Source organism: Schistocerca nitens, chromosome 1 (genome assembly GCF_023898315.1).
Source record: "Schistocerca nitens isolate TAMUIC-IGC-003100 chromosome 1, iqSchNite1.1, whole genome shotgun sequence".
Classification (NCBI taxonomy): Eukaryota; Metazoa; Arthropoda; class Insecta; order Orthoptera; family Acrididae; genus Schistocerca; species Schistocerca nitens.
This window is the reverse complement of record NC_064614.1, coordinates 20,135,411-20,155,216: the sequence shown is the minus strand read 5'-3', so window position 1 is coordinate 20,155,216 and position 19,806 is coordinate 20,135,411. Positions and strand designations below refer to the sequence as shown.

The 19,806-nt window shown below is 43.0% G+C and overlaps 1 protein-coding gene across 1 annotated transcript in view; it reads left to right on the top strand.

Moving 5' to 3' along the window:
• Positions 1–19,806, top strand: part of LOC126251767 (Down syndrome cell adhesion molecule-like protein Dscam2) — a gene marked incomplete at its 5' end in the record, with an annotated part of 377,821 nt that overhangs the window by 268,924 nt on the left and 89,091 nt on the right. The window contains 4 exons of the mRNA XM_049952392.1: positions 1,988–2,092; positions 2,176–2,314; positions 10,281–10,427; positions 15,949–16,110. Of these exons, the coding sequence (XP_049808349.1) occupies positions 1,988–2,092; positions 2,176–2,314; positions 10,281–10,427; positions 15,949–16,110 (553 nt within the window). The remainder of the gene's footprint in view (positions 1–1,987; positions 2,093–2,175; positions 2,315–10,280; positions 10,428–15,948; positions 16,111–19,806) is intronic.

Genomic DNA, 19,806 nt, shown 5'->3' with positions numbered 1-19,806 from the left:
ACACATTTCATATAAAGGACAGCGAACCGAGTTGGACAAATCTAAGGAAGAACAGTTTGCAAAATGAGAATCATTGAGGCAGAAAAAGAGGGGGGAAAAGCGGTTATTTAAGAATGTATCACATGCTTACAGATTATGTGGAAGGAGTTTTCTACGAAGGACAAAAGGAAACAACATGGAGTATGACACTATTAAGGACAAAGATCAACGGAAAACTGTATTTTAACAACTGATATATTCAGAATTAATCTTTCCGTCAGCAGAGGAGTGTGCAGATCAGAACCTTTGTCCTGAAGTGCTTATCCTAAAAGGTATGTGGTGTGCTGCTGTGAAGCTTGGAACGTAGGAGACATGTAGGTACAGAACTGGAATTATGAGGGAGGGTGATGGGGGTGGGGGTGGGTGGCGGGAGGGTCGCGAGTCGTGCCTGGATTTCTCAGCCGGTAAGAATGTGCCTATTAACGTCAAATATCCGGATTCGAGACCAGATCTGATATACAGTTTTAATCCACTAGGAAGTTTCAAATCTGATGACGAAGATAAAATATGGTCTGACAGCTGTAGAATTTATGTGAAAATTATTCGGTACGACGACTACTACAGCTCTTCCTATAACAGGATGATTTTAGAATTTAGTTTTAAAATGTTAATTATGCTATTCTGTAGCACATATTTTGATTACGTTGGCACAGAAAGAGAAAGCTCTCTGAGATAAATAACTAAAAGTAAAAAATTACAAATGCACTAATCGCGATTTCGAAAATGTAATAAAGGTCTAAGACTCTGATTACAGGTGAAAGTGCTCACGCGCGAGTCACAGAACACGAAAATGATGATCTTCTTTTTTTTTTTAAGAAGCTTATACCAATCATCATCAACAAAAGCAAAACGAGGATAATGGAATGTAGTCGAATTAGAAACGAGGATATTGGAATGTAGTCGAATTAAGTCGGGTGATGCTGAGGGAATTAGATTAGGAAATGAGACACTTAAAGTAGTAAAGGAGTTTTGCTATTTGGGGAGCAAAATAGCTGATGATGGTCGAAGTAGAGAAGATATAAAATGTAGACTGGCAATGGCAAGGAAAGCGTTTCTGAAGAAGAGAAATTTGTTAACAGCGAGTATAGATTTAAATGTCAGGAAGTCGTTTCTGAAAGTATTTGTATGGATTGTAGCCATGTATGGAAGTGAAACGTGGACGATAAATAGTTTAGGTGAGAATAGAAGCTTTCGAAATGTGGTGCTACAGAAGCATGCTGAAGATTATATGGGTAGATCACATAACTAATGAGGAGGTATTGAATAGAATTGGGGAGAAGAGGAGCCTTTCGCACAACTTGACTAGAAGAAGGGATCTGTTGGTAGGAGATGTTCTGAGGCATCGAGGGATCACCAATTTAGTATTGGAGGGCAGCGTGGAGGGTAAAAATCGCAGAGGGAGATCAAGAGATGAATACACTTAGCAGATCCAGAAGGATGTAGGCTGCAGTAGGTACTGGGAGATGAAGAGGCTTGGACAGGATAGAGCAGCATGGAGAGCTGCATCAAACCAGTCTCAAGACTGATGACCACAACAACAACAACATATCAATCATGAACGAGGTGGTAGAAATTTAACAAGCCCCCATGCTGCTTGTGACCCTTTTTCCACTCGTAGCTTTCGCCATTGGATTCCTTGGTTCTGTACATTTGACATGACACACTGTGTTTAATGTTCCAATCTGAATTACTTTCACATAATAATTCAGAATGCACAGCTAAATTCATTGCCTTTATTACCATACATTTTTCTTCTCTTTACGTACTTTTTGCTACTGAAACACAGTATTACGCCGTCATCGTGAAGACACTATACTGACCTATATTTTCTAATTGTAACACAATCTAGATCAAAATCTACAAACATTGTTTATTATTCAATTACTTTTTATTATCATGTTAAGGAGGGACACCTGTGACGGTGATTGATCAAATAGAAATCTTACAGGCTCCACTGGCGGATACCTGGAATGGAGAGATACTGGGATACACAATATACTGGAATGCTCACAGAACTGTGTTTGATGAGACTAACAGTACAAATAAGCAAGAGGTTAGTCCATTTGTTCTTCAGAAACGTCAACAACATGCGCTTTAATTTTGTACTTGTCTTACCGCCCTTTTGTTGATTTACAGGTAAGAGGATCGTCTACTACGGAACTCAGATTAAGACAACTGAAGAAATTCACAAAATATGATGTTTACGTACAGGCTTTCAACAGCATGGGAAGTGGACCGCTTTCGTCAGCAGTCACTATTACTACGCGAGAAGGAGGTAACGTCCGCCAACATAAAACTTGTATCTGAATAATATCTAAACGTTTCCACAACCAGAGTTTTTAATGTATTCATAGTAGTGCACTTATGACAGTTAACTAGGATACGTGCAACTCAGCAGGCAAATACTTTTATCAGCGATTCGTATTCCACTGGTACCAACATAGTCGATTAGTTACCTCCCTTTTAGATTTCATCTTGAAAGTGCACGAAAATGGAGACAAATCTGACACACTGGTATAGAGCGAGATAACACTTGCGAAAGTTGAGTCTACGAAGCGGGAGTCCCATCCCAGGCTAAGCCGTTACACGCAGCAAGACGATATGAGGTATTTGCACAGCAAATGCGAATTCCATTTGACTTCCATCTCAGTTTTAACTAATTACTCAGGAACCTTTGCGAAAAGTTCCAGCGGCAGTATTAACAAGCGTTATGTCAAAGAACTCGTATATTCAAGAGATTTCTAATGTCATTAAAAGCAGTGTACCGTTCCATTAAGAAAATTACGTATTTGTTTCAGTATGTCGGTTGACACAAGAGTGAAAAATACGGGAGACTTCAAATAGATTCGTGCTGTGTGACAAGACTATATATTCTACATATATGAAGATTGAAATCTAGGGTGAATTTAAACTTACGCATAACACGCCCGCCCGGCTAGCCGTGCGGTTAACGCACTGCTTCCCGAGCGGGAATGCGTGTCTGTCCCCGGCACGAATCCGCCCGGCGGATTAGTGTCGAGGTACAGTGTGCCGGCCAGCCTGTGGATGGTTTTTAATTCGGTTTTCCATCTGCCTCGGCGAATGCGGGCTGGTTGCCCTTATTCCACCTCAGTGACACTGTGTCGGCGGTTGCTGCGCAAACACTGTCTCCACGTACGCGTACCCCACAATTACTCTACCACGCAGACATTGGGGTTACGCTCTTCTGGAATGAGACGTTCCCTTGGGGGTCCACTGGGGGCCGAACCGCACAATAACCCTGGGTTCGGTGTGGGGCGGCTGTGGGGTGAGTGGACTGCTGTGGCCTGTCGTGTGGGGTTGTGGACCGCTGAGGGCTACGGCGGGGACGAAGCCTCTCCGTCGTTTCTAGGTCCCCAGTTCAATACATACTTACAGACATACGCATAACACAATAAAGGTTTTATTTTCAAACGAATCAACCGATTACACAGTGACATAATTTTTATATGTATGCACATTCAGCCTTGGGGCACTTTTTACATTTAGGTTTAGGATGAAAGTTTGCAATTGCCTTAAATATCTGTTCAATTTGCCTTCCATCGGACGCACGACGAACACCCAGAGTAAAATAAAACTCGCTCCATATTTTTGTAATCACATCTGGAGTGACAGACTGCTTTCGCTGCCGTTGTTATGTATCGTTGCAGTTCGCGTTAATTCGAAGTTGTTAGGAGGGGAGCACATTAGACAAAGTAATTCACAATTTCTCACAAAATAAAACCACATACGCTGAGATCAGGTGACGTTGGAGTCTACTGGTGCAGTGCGAGATCCCTACCCCACTTACGCTTGATCCATCACCTGGGCAATTCATTGTCAACAGATAGTCTTACTGATGGATGACTTTTTGTAATGAGAGATGCCACAACTATCTAATGTAACCACCGCCATTTGCGACTTCAGTGGCGTAATGCGAGAGCTCATTGGAGGCCAGGATGGAGGTCTGTTGTGTTTTCTGACGAAAGCCGGTTCTGCCTCACTGCCAGTGATGGCCGCGTGTTCGTTAGAACGTGTTAGTCAAATGGTTCAAATGGCTCTGAGCACTATGGGACTCAACTGCTGTGGTCATCAGTCCCATAGAACTTAGAACTACTTAAACCTAACTAACCTAAGGACATCACACACATCCATGCCCGAGGGAGGATTCGAACCTGCGACCGTAGCAGTCGCACGGTTCCGGACTGCGCGCCTAGAACCGCGAGACCACCGCGGCCGGCAAAGTGTTAGTCACACTTCATAACTAGTTTCGATCACGTTCAATGATCACGTTCAGATCGGATTAATAGCAAGTTGTGAGGAGTCAAATTTCGCATAACAGAACATAATAATAAGCTGTAATACAAAAGGAACAGCACTACAGAACGCTTGCAAGAACATTTTGCTGCAGCAAAATGCTGAAGTCGACTGAAGGTTGTCAAAAGTGCGCTGTACTATTGTTCCTTTTATTTTGCAACTTAATACTGTCTATTTGAATATTCACAACTCGCTATTAATCAGATCTGAAGTTGATCATTAAATTTGATCTAAATTCATATCAGATATGACTAATAGCAGCTGACAAAACGTACACTTCGATTCTTGAGCCAGTGGGTTGGTTCTCGGTCCTGTTGAAAAATGAAATTCCTGGCATGTTCTCTAAATTCTGTAACATATCTGTGTGCGTTATTGCTGCAACTACCTCTCCCAAAAAAAAGAGAAAGAGTCGTAAACCTTTTCTCAGCAAATGGTGAAAACATCTTAAGTCTCTCTCGCGCTCGACTGTGGTATATGCCCACGTTCTTACACTGTGGCAGTTCACTTTTGCACTTGAATAGAATGTGAACTGTGGTTTTACCTGTCACTGGATGTCTAAATTCAATTCAACTCTGAGTTCCCATAAATTAAATGACACCCAATATTCATATAATGGATCTCATTGATTACAACGTCTAACAACCTTACCACAACAAAGGTCAAAAAATAATTATGATTGTAGTGTTGCTCACGCTGCTAAATATTGCATTTTCGGGAAACAACGAAGTTATATTATGTGGCAGGTGTCATTAGAGCACAGTTAATAAAGTCATTTCTTGAAATAATGGATAAACTAGGCACTCATCTTTTCGTGTTTCCCACGCTGGTCTCGTTGTGAACTCATGGCTCAATCGTCGGAAATCTAGATAGTGATGATTCCAAGTTCGGATGCAAAGAGGCCTAGGTGTTATTCTGCGATATTCAAAAGTTTTATAGATGTGTTTCATAAACCATTCTTGAAGATTAAACTTTTGCAAGTTAGAACAATGGTGATGTAAAAAAGTAATCAGCACTCCGAATTTAAGTTACACTTTTTTTTCATTACTTTTGTTGCAATATCACGTAACTCGTTCCAAAACATCACTTCACAATATAAAACATACTTGAAAATATCTTCCTCATTGTTAAAGTTCACATTTCATAAACTGACTACAATTTGCGCCTTTTTAACATGACGACCAAAGCTTGACTCTCTAATAACGGCTTACGCGCCCAAAAATCAGAGTTACAAGTACGTCAATGATCATAGTCACAAAAGAAAGACTACACTACACATAAGAATAATATCATTGCAATATATACATATCGAAGTACCCCTACATTAATGAAATCAAATCTGAATGTTCACAGAAATATGTCAACTATTTTACAGAAACACAGTAGAATATTACTGGTATCGAGAGGTTGAGGTGAGGTGCCGTAATGGTTACGTAATTCAAGTACCATTACAAACGATAAATTACACCTATTTCGGGTGCAGACCGTTCCAGGACTTTGGTTCCTGGGTTCACCTGTGGTATCGGTCTTACGTTCCACGTTTTTAATAAGCAGAAAAATTCATTCATAGTACGTGGTTTATTAGAAGACACAGTTTACAGAAATTACTCCACAAGATCCACAGTGACAAACATAGGCCATGTTATTTCACGGTTCCAAATTAATATTGGCAGACAGTCACAAAAAATACACTAATTGTAGATATTAGCACCTACGTAAATTTAATTTCACCCTGAACCACAGTTGGAATCTATTTATAGACCTGCTCTCCCCACCAATTTGGGGAATGTGAGGTCACAAAAACAAACTATAAATACACTGACGGAAAAAATCCGAACATCTAGAGCCGGCCGCGGTGGCCGTGCGGTTCTAGGCGCTGCAGTCCGGAACCGCGGGACTGCTACGGTCGCAGGTTCGAATCCTGCCTCGGGCATGGATGTGTGTGATGTCCTTAGGTTAGTTAGGTTTAAGTAGTTCTAAGTTCTAGGGGACTGATGACCTAATATGTTAAGTCCCATAGTGCTCAGAGCCATTTGAACCGAACATCTAGAAATAGTCAGTGTAGAGTAATGAATTTTCAGGACTACATTTGTCTAGGAAGTGATTAATGATGCAAGATCACAGGTTAACGTAAGTGCGAGAAAAGCCATTTCAAATGTGAAATACTCTTAAAGTAATAACGGGGTAACCGGTAGAATGTTGAATGCAAACGTGCATATGTGGATGCACTGCGTCTTACAGGTGTCCGATGTCAGTATGTGGGGTAGAGTTCCACGCCTGTTGCACTTAGTCGGTCAGTATAGGGGCCGTTAATGCTGCTTGGATGACACTGGAGTTGTCGTCCGATGACGGAGATGATAGATAAACTCCAGTGGAAGACTCAGCAAGAGAGACGTCCAGTAGCTCGGTACGGGCTTTTGTTGAAGTTTCGAGAACATACCTTCACCGAGGAGTCAAGCAGCATATTGCTCCCTCCTACGTATATCTCGCGAAGAGACCATGAGGATAAAATCAGAGAGATTAAAGCCCACACAGAGGCATACCGACAATCTTTCTTTCCACGAACAATACGAGACTGGAATAGAAGGGAGAACCGATAGAGGTACTCGAAGTACCCTCCGCCACACATCGTCAGGTGGCTTGTGGAGTATGGATGTAGATGTAGATGACGTCCCATACGTGCTTGACTGGCGACAGATTTGGTAATCGAGCAGGCCAAGGCAAAACGTCGACACTCTGTAGAGCATGTTGGGTTACAACAGCGGTATGTGGGCGAGCGTTATCCTGTTGGAAAACACTCTCTGGAAGACTGTTCATGAATGGCAGCACAGCAGGTCGAATCACCAGATTGGCATACAGATTCTCAGGCAGAGTGAGTGGGATAACCATGAGAGTGTCCCTGCGGTCATACGAAGTGGCACCCCAGACCATAACTCCAGGTGTGGGTCCAGTGGGTCTAGCACCCAGACAGGTTGGCTGCACGCGCTCACCTGGCCTCCTTCTAACCAACACGCGGCCATCACTGGCACCGAGGCAGAACCAACCTTCATTAGGTAACACAACAGACCTCCGGCATTTCCCTTAATGAGCTCTCGTATTACACCACTCAAGTCACAATTGGCGGTGGTTTGGGATCAGTGGAATGCACAGTACACGGTCTCTGGCTCGGAGCTATCCTCGAAGTAACCGATTTGTAACAGCTCGTTGTCTCACTGTTGTGCCAAATGCAGCTCAGATTTCTGCTGCAGACGTAGTGCTGTGCACCACAGTCGTACGTCAGACACGACGGCCTTACGTTTCCGTAGTGCCACGTGGCCACTGCGTCCCGTCTTCTTGCGACCGTACCTCCCCGCGACTACCGCTGCCAGCCACGTCTTTCAGCAACATCGCGGAAGAAACATCCAGCTTCTCTTAACCCTTTACAGGACATCATTCAAATTCAGTGAGGTGCTGATAATGGCGTCTTTGCCTCAAAGGCATTCTTGACTAGCGTCAAACAATCTCATCCAACAATCTCAAAGGTAACTACAGCTCACGACCATTACAGTGTGTATTTAAAACAAACCTGATGTGTAACGTCATAGCGGGGCGCTACTAGCGCTACGACGTTCTTTGCGGATGCAGAGAGGTACAAGACGAGGCACATCTGCTCATGTGTCGACTACTGCCGCAGCCCTGCACTTTTAGTGACCTGCTACAAGCCAACTACAAAGCCGTAGCGTTGGCTAACTATTGGAAAAATAAAATTTGATCTCGACACGGAAAAGAAAGAAAGAAAGCTACTAGCGCCACTCGTAATCAGTTTGCGTGAAATTTGAACAGATGTCGTTTTTCAGAGATAGCAATACGCATAACAAAAAATTGGTTCAAATGGCTCTGAGCACTATGCGACTTAACTGCTGAAGTCATCAGTCGCCTAGAACTTAGAACTACTTAAACCTAACGAACCCAAGGACATCACACACATCCATGCCCGAGGCAGGATTCGAACCTGCGACGTAGCGGTCACACGGTTCCAGACTGTCGCGCCTAGAACCGCACGGTCACCCCGGCCGGCAATACGCATAACAACTTTCGTTTATCTCGCACAACTGCTTCTTGGTGTTGGGACTTTTTTTCCGTCAGTGTATGTTCTTCATATTATAAGTGAGCTGCCTTATGGTTAGTACTATTTCAATTTATATTACTTTTTACGTAAAAGAGTGGTGTGTATATTGCAGTAATCGTATTGTACATTAATGTGACAGCAACCATATTTGAGTCATCTATTATTTTCATACATCGTTCACCAACATACTGAAATAAAACGATTATAGTTTTTAGGAAATGTAAAAATGACTGTAACATGTTGTTTGAAGTTTCTCATCTTAAAGTATTTATTGTACTTGGTCTTAGATTTTAGACAACGAAATTTCCAAATTCTTTGATTATTTAATATTGAGATTAATATTTTTTAATGTCAGTTCACCTGATACGTTTGGTATCCAGTTGTAGGTGTAAAACAGTGTCCTTTGTCCTTTAACATCAGTTGAATGACGTACGTATTTGAAAACATCGTTTGAAGGATTTTAATATTTCATAGCATATTCCTGTGTCTTTAAATGATATTATTTTCTAATTTGCTTAAAGATATTATCCTACAGTTACCTTTAGTTGCTACAGAGCTTCGATTTATGGTCGGAAGATATGACGATACGGATTAAGCTGGTTTCAATATCTGAAATGCAGATTTCTTACAGGGACCTGAAAACACAGTTCCTGAAAGTTTCTCTGGTATCTAGGAAATCAGCAAATAGTCAATAATGTTGTGTCGATATTAGAGACAAGTCTTGCGTGTGATAGAAACAGAATTTACGAAGGTGAGGATCAAAGAGTCTCTTGCAAGGTGTTGCGATCAACTTTGCTTCGATAATAGATTACTTAAATTACATATCAAGTCTCATGCCTTAAAACTAAACGTGAACTGAAACTGTTATGTTCCATCTCCTAGTCCCGAATGGATTTTCAGAACTCTATACATTGTTGTGAATCACCATCATGAATTGCTTGTAGCAGCTGAATCCTGTGTGAGTCTAAGAATAAATATTGACACAAAACAAGCGAAATATACTCATGAGGAATGAGCCGGCACGACGAATAGACTGGTGTGGACTAGGTGCGAAATGGCGACCTGTTGAGTTCTCCCTATAGAAACAACCAATCTTGAAACTGCTGGCGCTATCGCAACATCCTTTGAGCTGGGAGAGGTGCAATGCCGCACGGAAATAGCGTCGCACAGTTGCAACTGAATCTCACTTGTTGAGACAGAGAGTGCAAAACGCTTTTTCTTACTGTGTTTTCGTCGTCTCGACTCAACGCATATTCGCTAATGAACCAGAGAGCAAGCGAGGTAGTTGCACGGGAGGCCTCAATCGTCATCCAGACGAACCGGAAACCTAAAACTCGCGTCAAGTTTAGCTTTTGTTTTCGAAGCTTAAGAAACAATTCCATTTTACCTTGGCCGTATTAAAAATTACAGTCATTTGCTTCTTATGGTGAAAATGGAGCTGCCTTTCAATAAATTTGTGTATGTGGCACCCGCTATGCAAAAACTTATTCGAAGCTCAAGTTCAAACTTATGTCAAGTTTCTATATTTATTCGTGTGAAAGATGAGAAATCGGATGAATGTTTTTGATTAAACCTTCTATTAACCAGCTTATATTAACCATGTGGCTTTGCGCTTCGATATCTTGTGCCGTTCTCGAAATAAAGGGGTGTTGCGACTTCCAAGTGTCACTCTGTACAAAGATTTTACTCAAGTACATCTTACTGATACCAGTTGTTCTCGTGAAATTACTGTTAAGTTGTGATTTCAGGATTTATGTTACATGTCATATTGTGAAAATCGATATAAGAGATTATGACAGGAGTACCTCCTTCCATCTTCTAGTTCCAGAAGCTTCCCCGGAGAACATAACCTGTTCTGCGCTCTCGTCGCAAAGCGTCAAGGTCAGCTGGTCACCACCACCTCCCCAAAATCATGGCGGCATCATACGTGGATACAAAGTCATATACAGGCCTGTTGTTACTGATCACAGTAAGCTACACTGTTTATCACCTGTGTCTAATACTGCTTCTAGAATTATTTATCAATGTAGTGTGATTGCTAACATGATATATTAAATGTATTCTGTACTTATGTAACTTTCACTACAGAAACGTTGTAGCAAGCTTTTAAATTTATGAAACATATATCAAAAACATTATACCTCTCAATATTTCTGTCAACTACTTCTACCTCCACGTGTGGTATTTATTTTCTATTGTGAAGAGTTACAGGAGTTGCGTTTCGTAGTAATGTCAGTACAAAATGTTCTAAATTAACTGTTGTTACTCATGTACCCACAACATTACTAATTTAACATGTGTCATAGTCTTTCAAAACCACTTGCCTTCTTTCTGGAGATCCATTGCTACTTGTTAATCATTCATTGTTGTCATAACTTTTTATTTATATTTACAGGTACTGAATGAAGACTGTTAGTTTTATCAGTTTTCTGAATATTTCGAGCTGTTCATAAAACCTCAGTGTTTACAGTACTCTTGGGATATTGCAAGTCATTTTTTCATTATTTTGTTTCGCCATCGCCATTTTCAGATCAGCTGTTTCGTTTTGGTAATTGAGTCGCGTCCTGTATAGGGCACTGTTCTTCCGTTCCTTCCTGAATTACCACCGCAATAACATTTCGGCCTAAAGATGGGAAAGATGAAACCGATTACCAGAAAAAATTATAATAAACAAGTGATTTGGACTGCGTCAGTATTAATTAATCTTTTTAGTCGCTGAAATTCCGACGACAATAAGAGCTAAAATTAAAAATCTCTGCTTTTTAGTTTTTTTATTTCTTTCCTCGTAATTACGTATGTTTGGTTTCACTTTAAAATAAAATCATTTCTTTTGGGTTTATCATTGAACCCAAACAATAAATATAGTAATGTGAGTTTGAAATGGCCCTGCCTATACAATCGTGATCCAAAACGTTCTGAACATATGCTTAACAGCTTGGTGGTCCACGTTCGGCCCTCAATACAGCAGCGATTTCATGTGATGTGGATTCGACAGTTCGTTGCTAGGTTCCCGAAGGTTTGTTGCAACAAATGACAAATCACGCAATTCCAGGAAATTATAGACGGAGATTTGGGGGCGCTTACCTGGCGACCGACAGTCTCTCAGATCAAATAAAGACGTCAGTGAGAGTTCATTACCAGGTATCTTAAACCACTGTAACAGTCTTATGGCCTTGTGGCATGGACATTTATCCTGTTGGACGATGGTATGGCTGCCGGAGAAGACATCGGGGCAAACTTCAAATACGATGGGGTGTGGGTGGTCCGTATAATTTTCAAGTAGTGCACAGGAGACATGGTGCCTGCGATTACTACCGCAGTCCCATGGAAGCCCAGATGAATATCCTTCATAGCATAACACTGTCTCCAACGGCCTCAGTCTGTGGCGTGGCGTTGCGTAAGATTCGGGCAGCCGTTCGCTTGGATGACGGCGTATCCGATCACGATTATCGACTTGGTGTAACGTGGAAAGTGATTGATGCAACAATGCAAAGTCCAATCCCGATGATTCCTTGCCCACTGGAGTCCAGTGCCGACTGTTAGGTTAACATGGGGATCCTCTGCTGCGAATCTCCTATTCGGCAATATACGCCAAACGGTGTGCTCCGAAACACTTGCGCCTGCACTAGCATTGTACCCATTCGTCATCTCTGCTTCAGGCAAGCCTCCAACTTTCAACTTCTGTAATGAGGCATTCTCGCCCAGCACCTTGTCGCCGCTCGTGGTTCCACCGCCTTTCGACCACTTTCCATAGATACTCACGACAGTAGCACGAAAATAGCCGACCAGCTTCGGCGTTTTCGACTAGCTTTGTCTCAGGCGATGGGTCATTACAATCCACCTTTTGTCAAAGCCGCTTACGCCCGCGGATGCCCTCGTATCGTCGCTAGGTTGAGCCGCCACTCGTCTGTGCTCCCATTACGTACTTTCCTTATTGCGTTACGTGTCCGCAACGTCAATCCGGCGCCATTCAGTCTCACGGTGACCAGTGGTCACAATATGACGGGTCTTTGGTGTAGGTCCTTTACAATGTACTCCATTTCGGCCAACAACCAGCATAACGATGAGCGTACATTATTTGTAAATGTTAATTTCTATCGTCAGGTGTCAAGCTTTGCTGTATTCCATACCTCAGAATAATTCGTGTACCTCGAGCTATATACACTGATACGTCAAAACATTATGACCACAGCCCAACGCGACTTTAGATGCCGCCTGTTGGCGTTGCGGGCACATGATACGGTAACAAAAGTACACTACAGGTCATTAAAATTGCTACACCACGAAGATGACGTGCTACAGACGCGAAATTTAACCGACAAGAAGAAGATGCCGTGATATGCAAATGATTAGCTTTTCAGAGCATTCACACAAGGTTGGTGCCGGTGGCGACACCTACAACGTGCTGACATGAGGAAAGTTTCCCACCGATTTCTCATACTCAAACAGCGGTTGACCGGCGTTGCCTGGTGAAACGTTGTTGTGATGTGTCGTGTGAGGAGGCGTTTCCGACTTTGATAAAGGTCGGATTGTAGCCTATCGCAATTGCCGTTTATCGTATCGCGACATTGCTGCTCGCGTTGGTCGAGATCCAATGACTGTTAACAGAATATGGAATCGGTAGGTTCAGGAGGGTAATACGGAACGCCGTGCTGGATCCCAGCGTCCTCGTATCACTAGCATTCCAGATGACAGGCATCTTATCCGCATGGCTGTAACGGATCGTGCAGCCACGTCTCGATCCCTGAGTCAACATATGGGGACGTTCGCAAGACAACAACCATCTGCACGAACAGTTCCACGACGTTTGCAGCAGCATGGACTATCAGCTCGGAGACCACGGCTGCAGTTACCCTTGACGCTGCATCACACCACAGGAACGCCTGCGATGGTGTACTCAACGACGAACCTGGGTGCAGGAATGTCAAAACGTCATTTTTTTGGATGAAACCAGGTTCTGTTTACAGCATCATGATGGTCGCATCCGTGTTTGGCGACTTCGTGGTGAACGCACATTGGAAGCGTGTATTCTTCATCGCCATTCTGGCGTATCACCCGGCGTGATGGTGTGGGGTGCCATTGGTTACACGTGTCGGTCACCTCTTGTTCGCATTGACGGCACTTTGAACAGTGGACGTTACATTTCAGATGTGTTACGACCCGTGGCTCTACCCTTCATTCGATCCCTGCGAAACCCTACATTTCAGCAGGATAATGCACGACCGCATGTTGCAGGTCCTGTACGAGCCTTTCTGGATACAGAACATGTTCGACTGCTGCCCTGGCCAGCACATTCTTCAGATCTCTCACCAATTGAAAATGTTTGGTCAATGGTGGCCGAGCAACTGGCTCGTCACAATACGCCACTCACTACTCTTTATGAACAGTGGTATCGTGTTGAAGCTGCGAGGGCAGCTGTACCTGTACACGTCATCCAAGCTCTATTTGACTCAATGCCGAGGCGTATCAAGGCCGTTATTACGGCCAGAGGTGGTTGTTCTGGGTACTGATTTCTCAGGACCTATGCACCCAAACTGCGTAAATATGTAATCAAATGTCAGTTCTAAAATAATATATTTGTCCAATGAATACCCTTTCATCATCTGCATTTCTTCTTGGTGTAGCAATTTTAATGGCCTCACTCTGGTGAGGATATGGGCTGCAAATATGGAAACCCATTGAGATAAGCGACTTTGTCAAAGGTTAGATTATTATTACACGAAGCCTTTGAACGAGTATTTCGAAAACCGTAGGGAGCATCTACGGAAAAAGGTAGAAGGACAGTGAAACTACCACTAGGCGCGTAATGATTGGACGTCCACGACTCTTCACAAAACGTGGGTTTCGGAGACAGGCGGTGATCCGTGGCATCTCTACTGAAAGAGCGAAATGCTGGAGCACGCACAAGTTTTCCGGATCACCACGTTCATCGTACACTGTTGAACATGGAGCTCCGCAGCAGACCACCCCCACGTGTTCATATATTGACCCAATGACATCGTGAATTACGATTGCAGTGGGCATGGGACCATCGGGATTCGACCGTCGATCAATGGAAAAGTTTCGGTTATTCGGATGAATCACATTTTTGCTACACTAGTCCGATGGTCGTATGGGTTGTTTTGGGGGAGGAGACCAGACGGCGAGGTCATCGGTCTCATCGGATTAGGGAAGGATGGGGAAGGAAGTCGGCCGTGCCCTTTGAAAGGAACCATCCTGGCATTTACCTGGAACGATTTCGGTAAATCACGGGAAACCTAAATCAGCATGGCCCGACGAGGGATTGAACCGTCGTCCTCCCGCATGCGAGTCATCCCTTCATGTTTGATGCCTTCCCCGCGAGCGGTGTCATCTTTCAGCAGTATAATTGTCCGTGTCTCCGAGCCAGAACCGTGTTACAGTGGTTTTAGAAGCAAGTTAATGAACTACCGATGATGTCCCGGTGACCAAATTCGCCTTATGTAAATCCTGTGGATCCCATATGGGTCGCTATCGTGCGACATTACGCAAATCAGCGGCCCATTATTTACCCGAATTACATGACCATATACCTCCACAAACCTACCAGCAAACCGTCGGTTCCCTCATACGCAGAAACAGTTATGTATTTCATTTCAAAGACGGACAAACAAGCTGCTAAGAAGTTGGTCATAATGTTTTGGATCATGAGTGTAGAGTGGTTATAATTAAACTTTCGCTACTTGAGAGGGACCACATGAAAAACGTTTGATCATAGGACAATGAGACTTTGTGGAAACGCTTGCAAGGACATGCGCAATACAAAAGACAAATAAACCACTGAAATAATTCATTTTAGTTTCCACATGTGAGATTAACATTTGTTAATCGCATACTGCTCCCCGAAACATCTTGGATGGGATGCTAGCCACCTCCCTTCCTATGCTCATCTTCAACCTCAAACACGTGTTAGTGTCCTGTTGACAAACCCTGTCCTTCAGGTAACCGCACACCCAGAAATCACACGGGTTCAGATCTAGTGATCTAGGTGGGCACGCTGTATACAACGATCAGCCAATGATTCGCTTTTCCACAAATGTGTTACGGAGTGACTAAGCGAGCAACTTGAGGTGGAGCTCCATCATGCAGCAAAACAGTTGAGCAATTGAGTCCAAAGCTCCCCTTTCCGTAGAGCAGGGATCACATGTTGCAGAAGCAGCTCACAGCACCTTGTGACATTCACACAACATACCTTTGGTCCATGGAGACCGAGTTCTACCTTTCCGTAACCAGCATCGGCGCCTGACGGCAAGTCCTGACACCAACACTACTAACAATGCTAATCCTGCAACGCACAGTCTGAACACCATTCCTACAAAGTTGGGTATCCTCTACTCTGGCTCTTGCAGCGAAAGTTTAATTATAACCATCCTGTACAACTCACGCAGTAACTATTATCTCAAATGCTGTCCTGCATCAACAATTCTACTGGAGTACATCCCAGTACCTGAATTCCAATTAAATACTTTCAGATCTTCGAACGGTAGGAAGTGAAGTGAAGAGGACGCCCAATTTGGAAACCTACCTGCATGGCCTTCTCAAGTTCACAAACTACTCACTGAGGTTGCTGGCGTTCACAAATGTTGGAGACGGCGTCATGAGCCACGCTGTTTTCTGCTCGACGGAACAGGATGGTAGGTTAACAATTCAATAATTCTCCTTATATTTAATAGTTTTTATATTTAATAGTTAAAAAGTAGAAAATAATTATTTAAATGAAAATTCATTTTTGATTTGTTGTTGTTGTGGTCTTCAGTCCTGAGACTGGTTTGATGCAGCTCTCCATGCTACTCTATCCTGTGCAAGCTTCTTCATCTCCCAGTACCTAATGCAACCTAGATACTTCTGATTCTGCTTAGTGTATTCATCTATTGGTCTCCCTCTACGATTTTTACCCTCCACGCTGCCCTCCAATACTAAATTGGTGATCCCTTGAGACCTCTGAACATCTCCTACCAACCGATCCCTTCTTCCAGTCAAGTTGTGCCACAAATTTCTCTTCTCCCCAATTCTATGCAATACCTCCTCATTAGTTATGTGATCAATTCTCAATTGGTGACAGATTCGGCGACCTTGTTAGGGTTTGCCAAGCACGAAGACAATCAGTAGAAACTCGCAGCATGTGCGGAAGAGCGTTATCTTGCTGAAATGTAAGCTCATGATGACTTGCCAAGAAGGGCAACAAAAAGTGGCTTGCAATACCGTCTACGTACCACCGTGTTTTAAGGAAGCCGTGGATGACAACCCAGACCTTCCCTCCTGGTTCTCGGCCGTATGGTGAACGACAGTCAGCCAGGAATCTCACTGACTGGAGTAGAACTATCTTCTGTTTTTTTGGATTTAAAAATTTCAAACGAGAACACACATTCGATATATTTCGTAAACGAAAGACAACAGACATAATTATCCACAACCAATCACGCCACCCTGGAGCACACAAACTCGTATATTTTCATTCTATGATAAACGGATTGATGAACTTGCCGCTGGAAAAGAAAAAAATTTGAGAAAGAACGAGATCTTCTCCGAAACATGGCTAAAAATAGCGGTTATCCTAAAACCAAGTGGATACGTTATTCAAAAAGAAAACCGATCAAACACATGCCAATCCCTAGATGAAATAACTTCAATCAGTGACACAAATGAAGAACAGAAAAATAAAGTTCTTGTATGGCTATATCTAGTTATTGTTCCCGACAAAATTACTGGATGTTTCAAGAACACAAAATTATACAGTAGGTACAGGAGCACTGACAATCTATAACGATTAATGAGACACATACCAAGTAATTCAGATCATTTTCGCAGTCAGGAATCAACAAAATTAACTGCGAACACTCCTCATATTTTTATACCGGACAAACAGGAAGGAGGGTTAGTACGCAGTTTAAACAACACACGACAATAAGCGATAGCAACCCGTCCACCTTTGCTGCACACTTGAAAGACGCCAGACACAGGGTACCTAATATAGATGAAGCACTTCAAATATTACGTAAGTTATAGAAAGGAAAAATCATGGACGTAGTGGAAGAAATTGAAATTTACATCCATCTAAAAGACCAGTCGGACAGAGTTTTTAATCAACAAAAAGACCTGCGAAGTGGAAAATTCCTAGACAAATTTTTACCAGTTCTACGACGAAGCATCACGGAACCATAGAATGTATAATTATCGCTACGCTCATTAATAAATATGATTGTAATGCGAAAGATTACGCAATTATAAAGCAGTTTTTACTCAACTGTCATATTTTCAGTACTGTTTCATTACATTATTGTGCTCGACGTGTTATATACAGGATCTTTATAACAACTATTCAAAAATGATGTGCTTCCACAATAACAGAAAACATGTTAAAAGTTATTTTGAAGAAATTTCATACAGTCATATTTACGCCAGTGATAATTGCCGGCCGTGGTGGACGAACGGTTCTAGGCGCTACAGTCTGAAACCGCGCGACCGCTACGGTGGGAGGTTCGAATAGTGCCTCGGGCATGGGTGTGTGTGATGTCCTTAGGTTAGTTAGGTTTAAGTAGTTCTAAGTTCTAGGGGACTGATGACCTCAGAAGTTAAGTCCCATAGCGCTGAGAGCCATTTTTTTTTGCACGATTATTAAATATAATTGAGAGTAAAGACACATATAGGTTAATTATTAAATTACTGTAAAATAATTACACACATCAAAAAAAAGTTTTGCAGCACCTCGGTACCGAGAGCTCCGGAATCAGTACAGAAAATAGCAATACAGGTCAATATAAACATCATTCCCTCCATTTTTTATTACTCATGAAAAAAACACATTGCGTGTTGTATCACCATAGAGCGAGATCTTCAGAGGTGGTAGCCCAGATTTCTGTACTCACTGGTACCTCTAATACCCAGTAGCACGTCCTCTTGCATTAATGCATACCTGTATTCGTCGTGGCATACTATCCACAAGTTCATCAGGGCACTGTTGGTCCAGATTGTCCCACTCCTCAACGGCGATTCGACGTAGATCCCTCAGAGCGGTTGGTGGGTCACATCATCCATAAACAGTCCTTTCAACCTATCCCTGGCATGTTCGATAGAGCTCATGTCTGGAGAACATGCTGGCCACTCTAGGCGAGCGATGTCGTTACCGTGAAGGAAATCATTCACAAGATGTGCAGATATGGGCGCGAATTGTCGTCCATGAAGACGAATGCCTCTGCAATATGCTGCATATGGTTGCACTATCGGTCGGAGGATGGTATTCACGTATCCCATAGCCCTTACGGCGCCTTTTATGACCACCAGCGGCGTACGTCGGCCCCACATAATGCCACCCCAAAACAGCAGGGAACCTCCATCTTGCTGCACTCGCTGGACAGTGTGTCTAAGGCGTTCAGCTTGGCCGCGTTGCTTCCAAACACGTCTCCGACGATTGTCTGGTTGAAGGCAACTGCGACACTCATCGCTGGAGAGAACATGATGACAATCCTGAGCGGTCCATTCGGCATGTTGTTGGGCCCATCTGTACCGCGCTGCATGGTGTCGTGCTTGCAAATATGGACCTCGCCATGGTCGTCGGGAGTGAAGTTCCGCATCATGCAGCCCATTGCGCACAGTTTAAGTCGTAACACGACGTCCTGTGGCTGGACGAAAAACATTATTCAACATGATGGCGTTGCTGTCAGGGTTCCTCCGAGCCGTAATCCGTAGGTAGCAGCACTCCCAGCCGCCTGGACACTTCCCTTGTTGAGAGCTCTTCCTGGCACAAAGTAACAATGCGGACGCTATCGAACTGCGGTATTGACCGTCTAGACATGGTTGAACTACAGACAACACGAGCCGCGTACCTCGTTCCTGGTGGAATGAATGGAACTGGTCAGCTGTCGTCTAATAGTCTTTGGGCGAGTTTGGTGACATCTCTGAACAGTCAAAGTGACTGTGTCTGTGATACAATATCCACAGTCAACGTCTATCTTATGGAATTCTGGAAACCGAAGTGATGCAAAACTTTTTTTGGTGTGTGTATAATCTTCCTAGCGTAAGAACATTAACAACATCGACCTTATGTATAAGAATAAGACCTTATGTATAAGAACTTAGCAACAACTGCTCGAAAGTAACATGCTCCTAAAATAGCGAAAAACCTTTTCTAATTTATTTTATGACTGCTACGTGCAGTCATAGGAACAAAGACGTACATGGCATAATATACTACTAAAGAATCGTTCATAAAGTAAGTTATTTTGCGCCTAGTATATCTAGAGCATGACTTACTCCTATGTTAAAAATCACAAACCACACTAATGTATCCAATGTATGATGATTCCGTTAAATGGCCTAAGGCTGAAAATGTA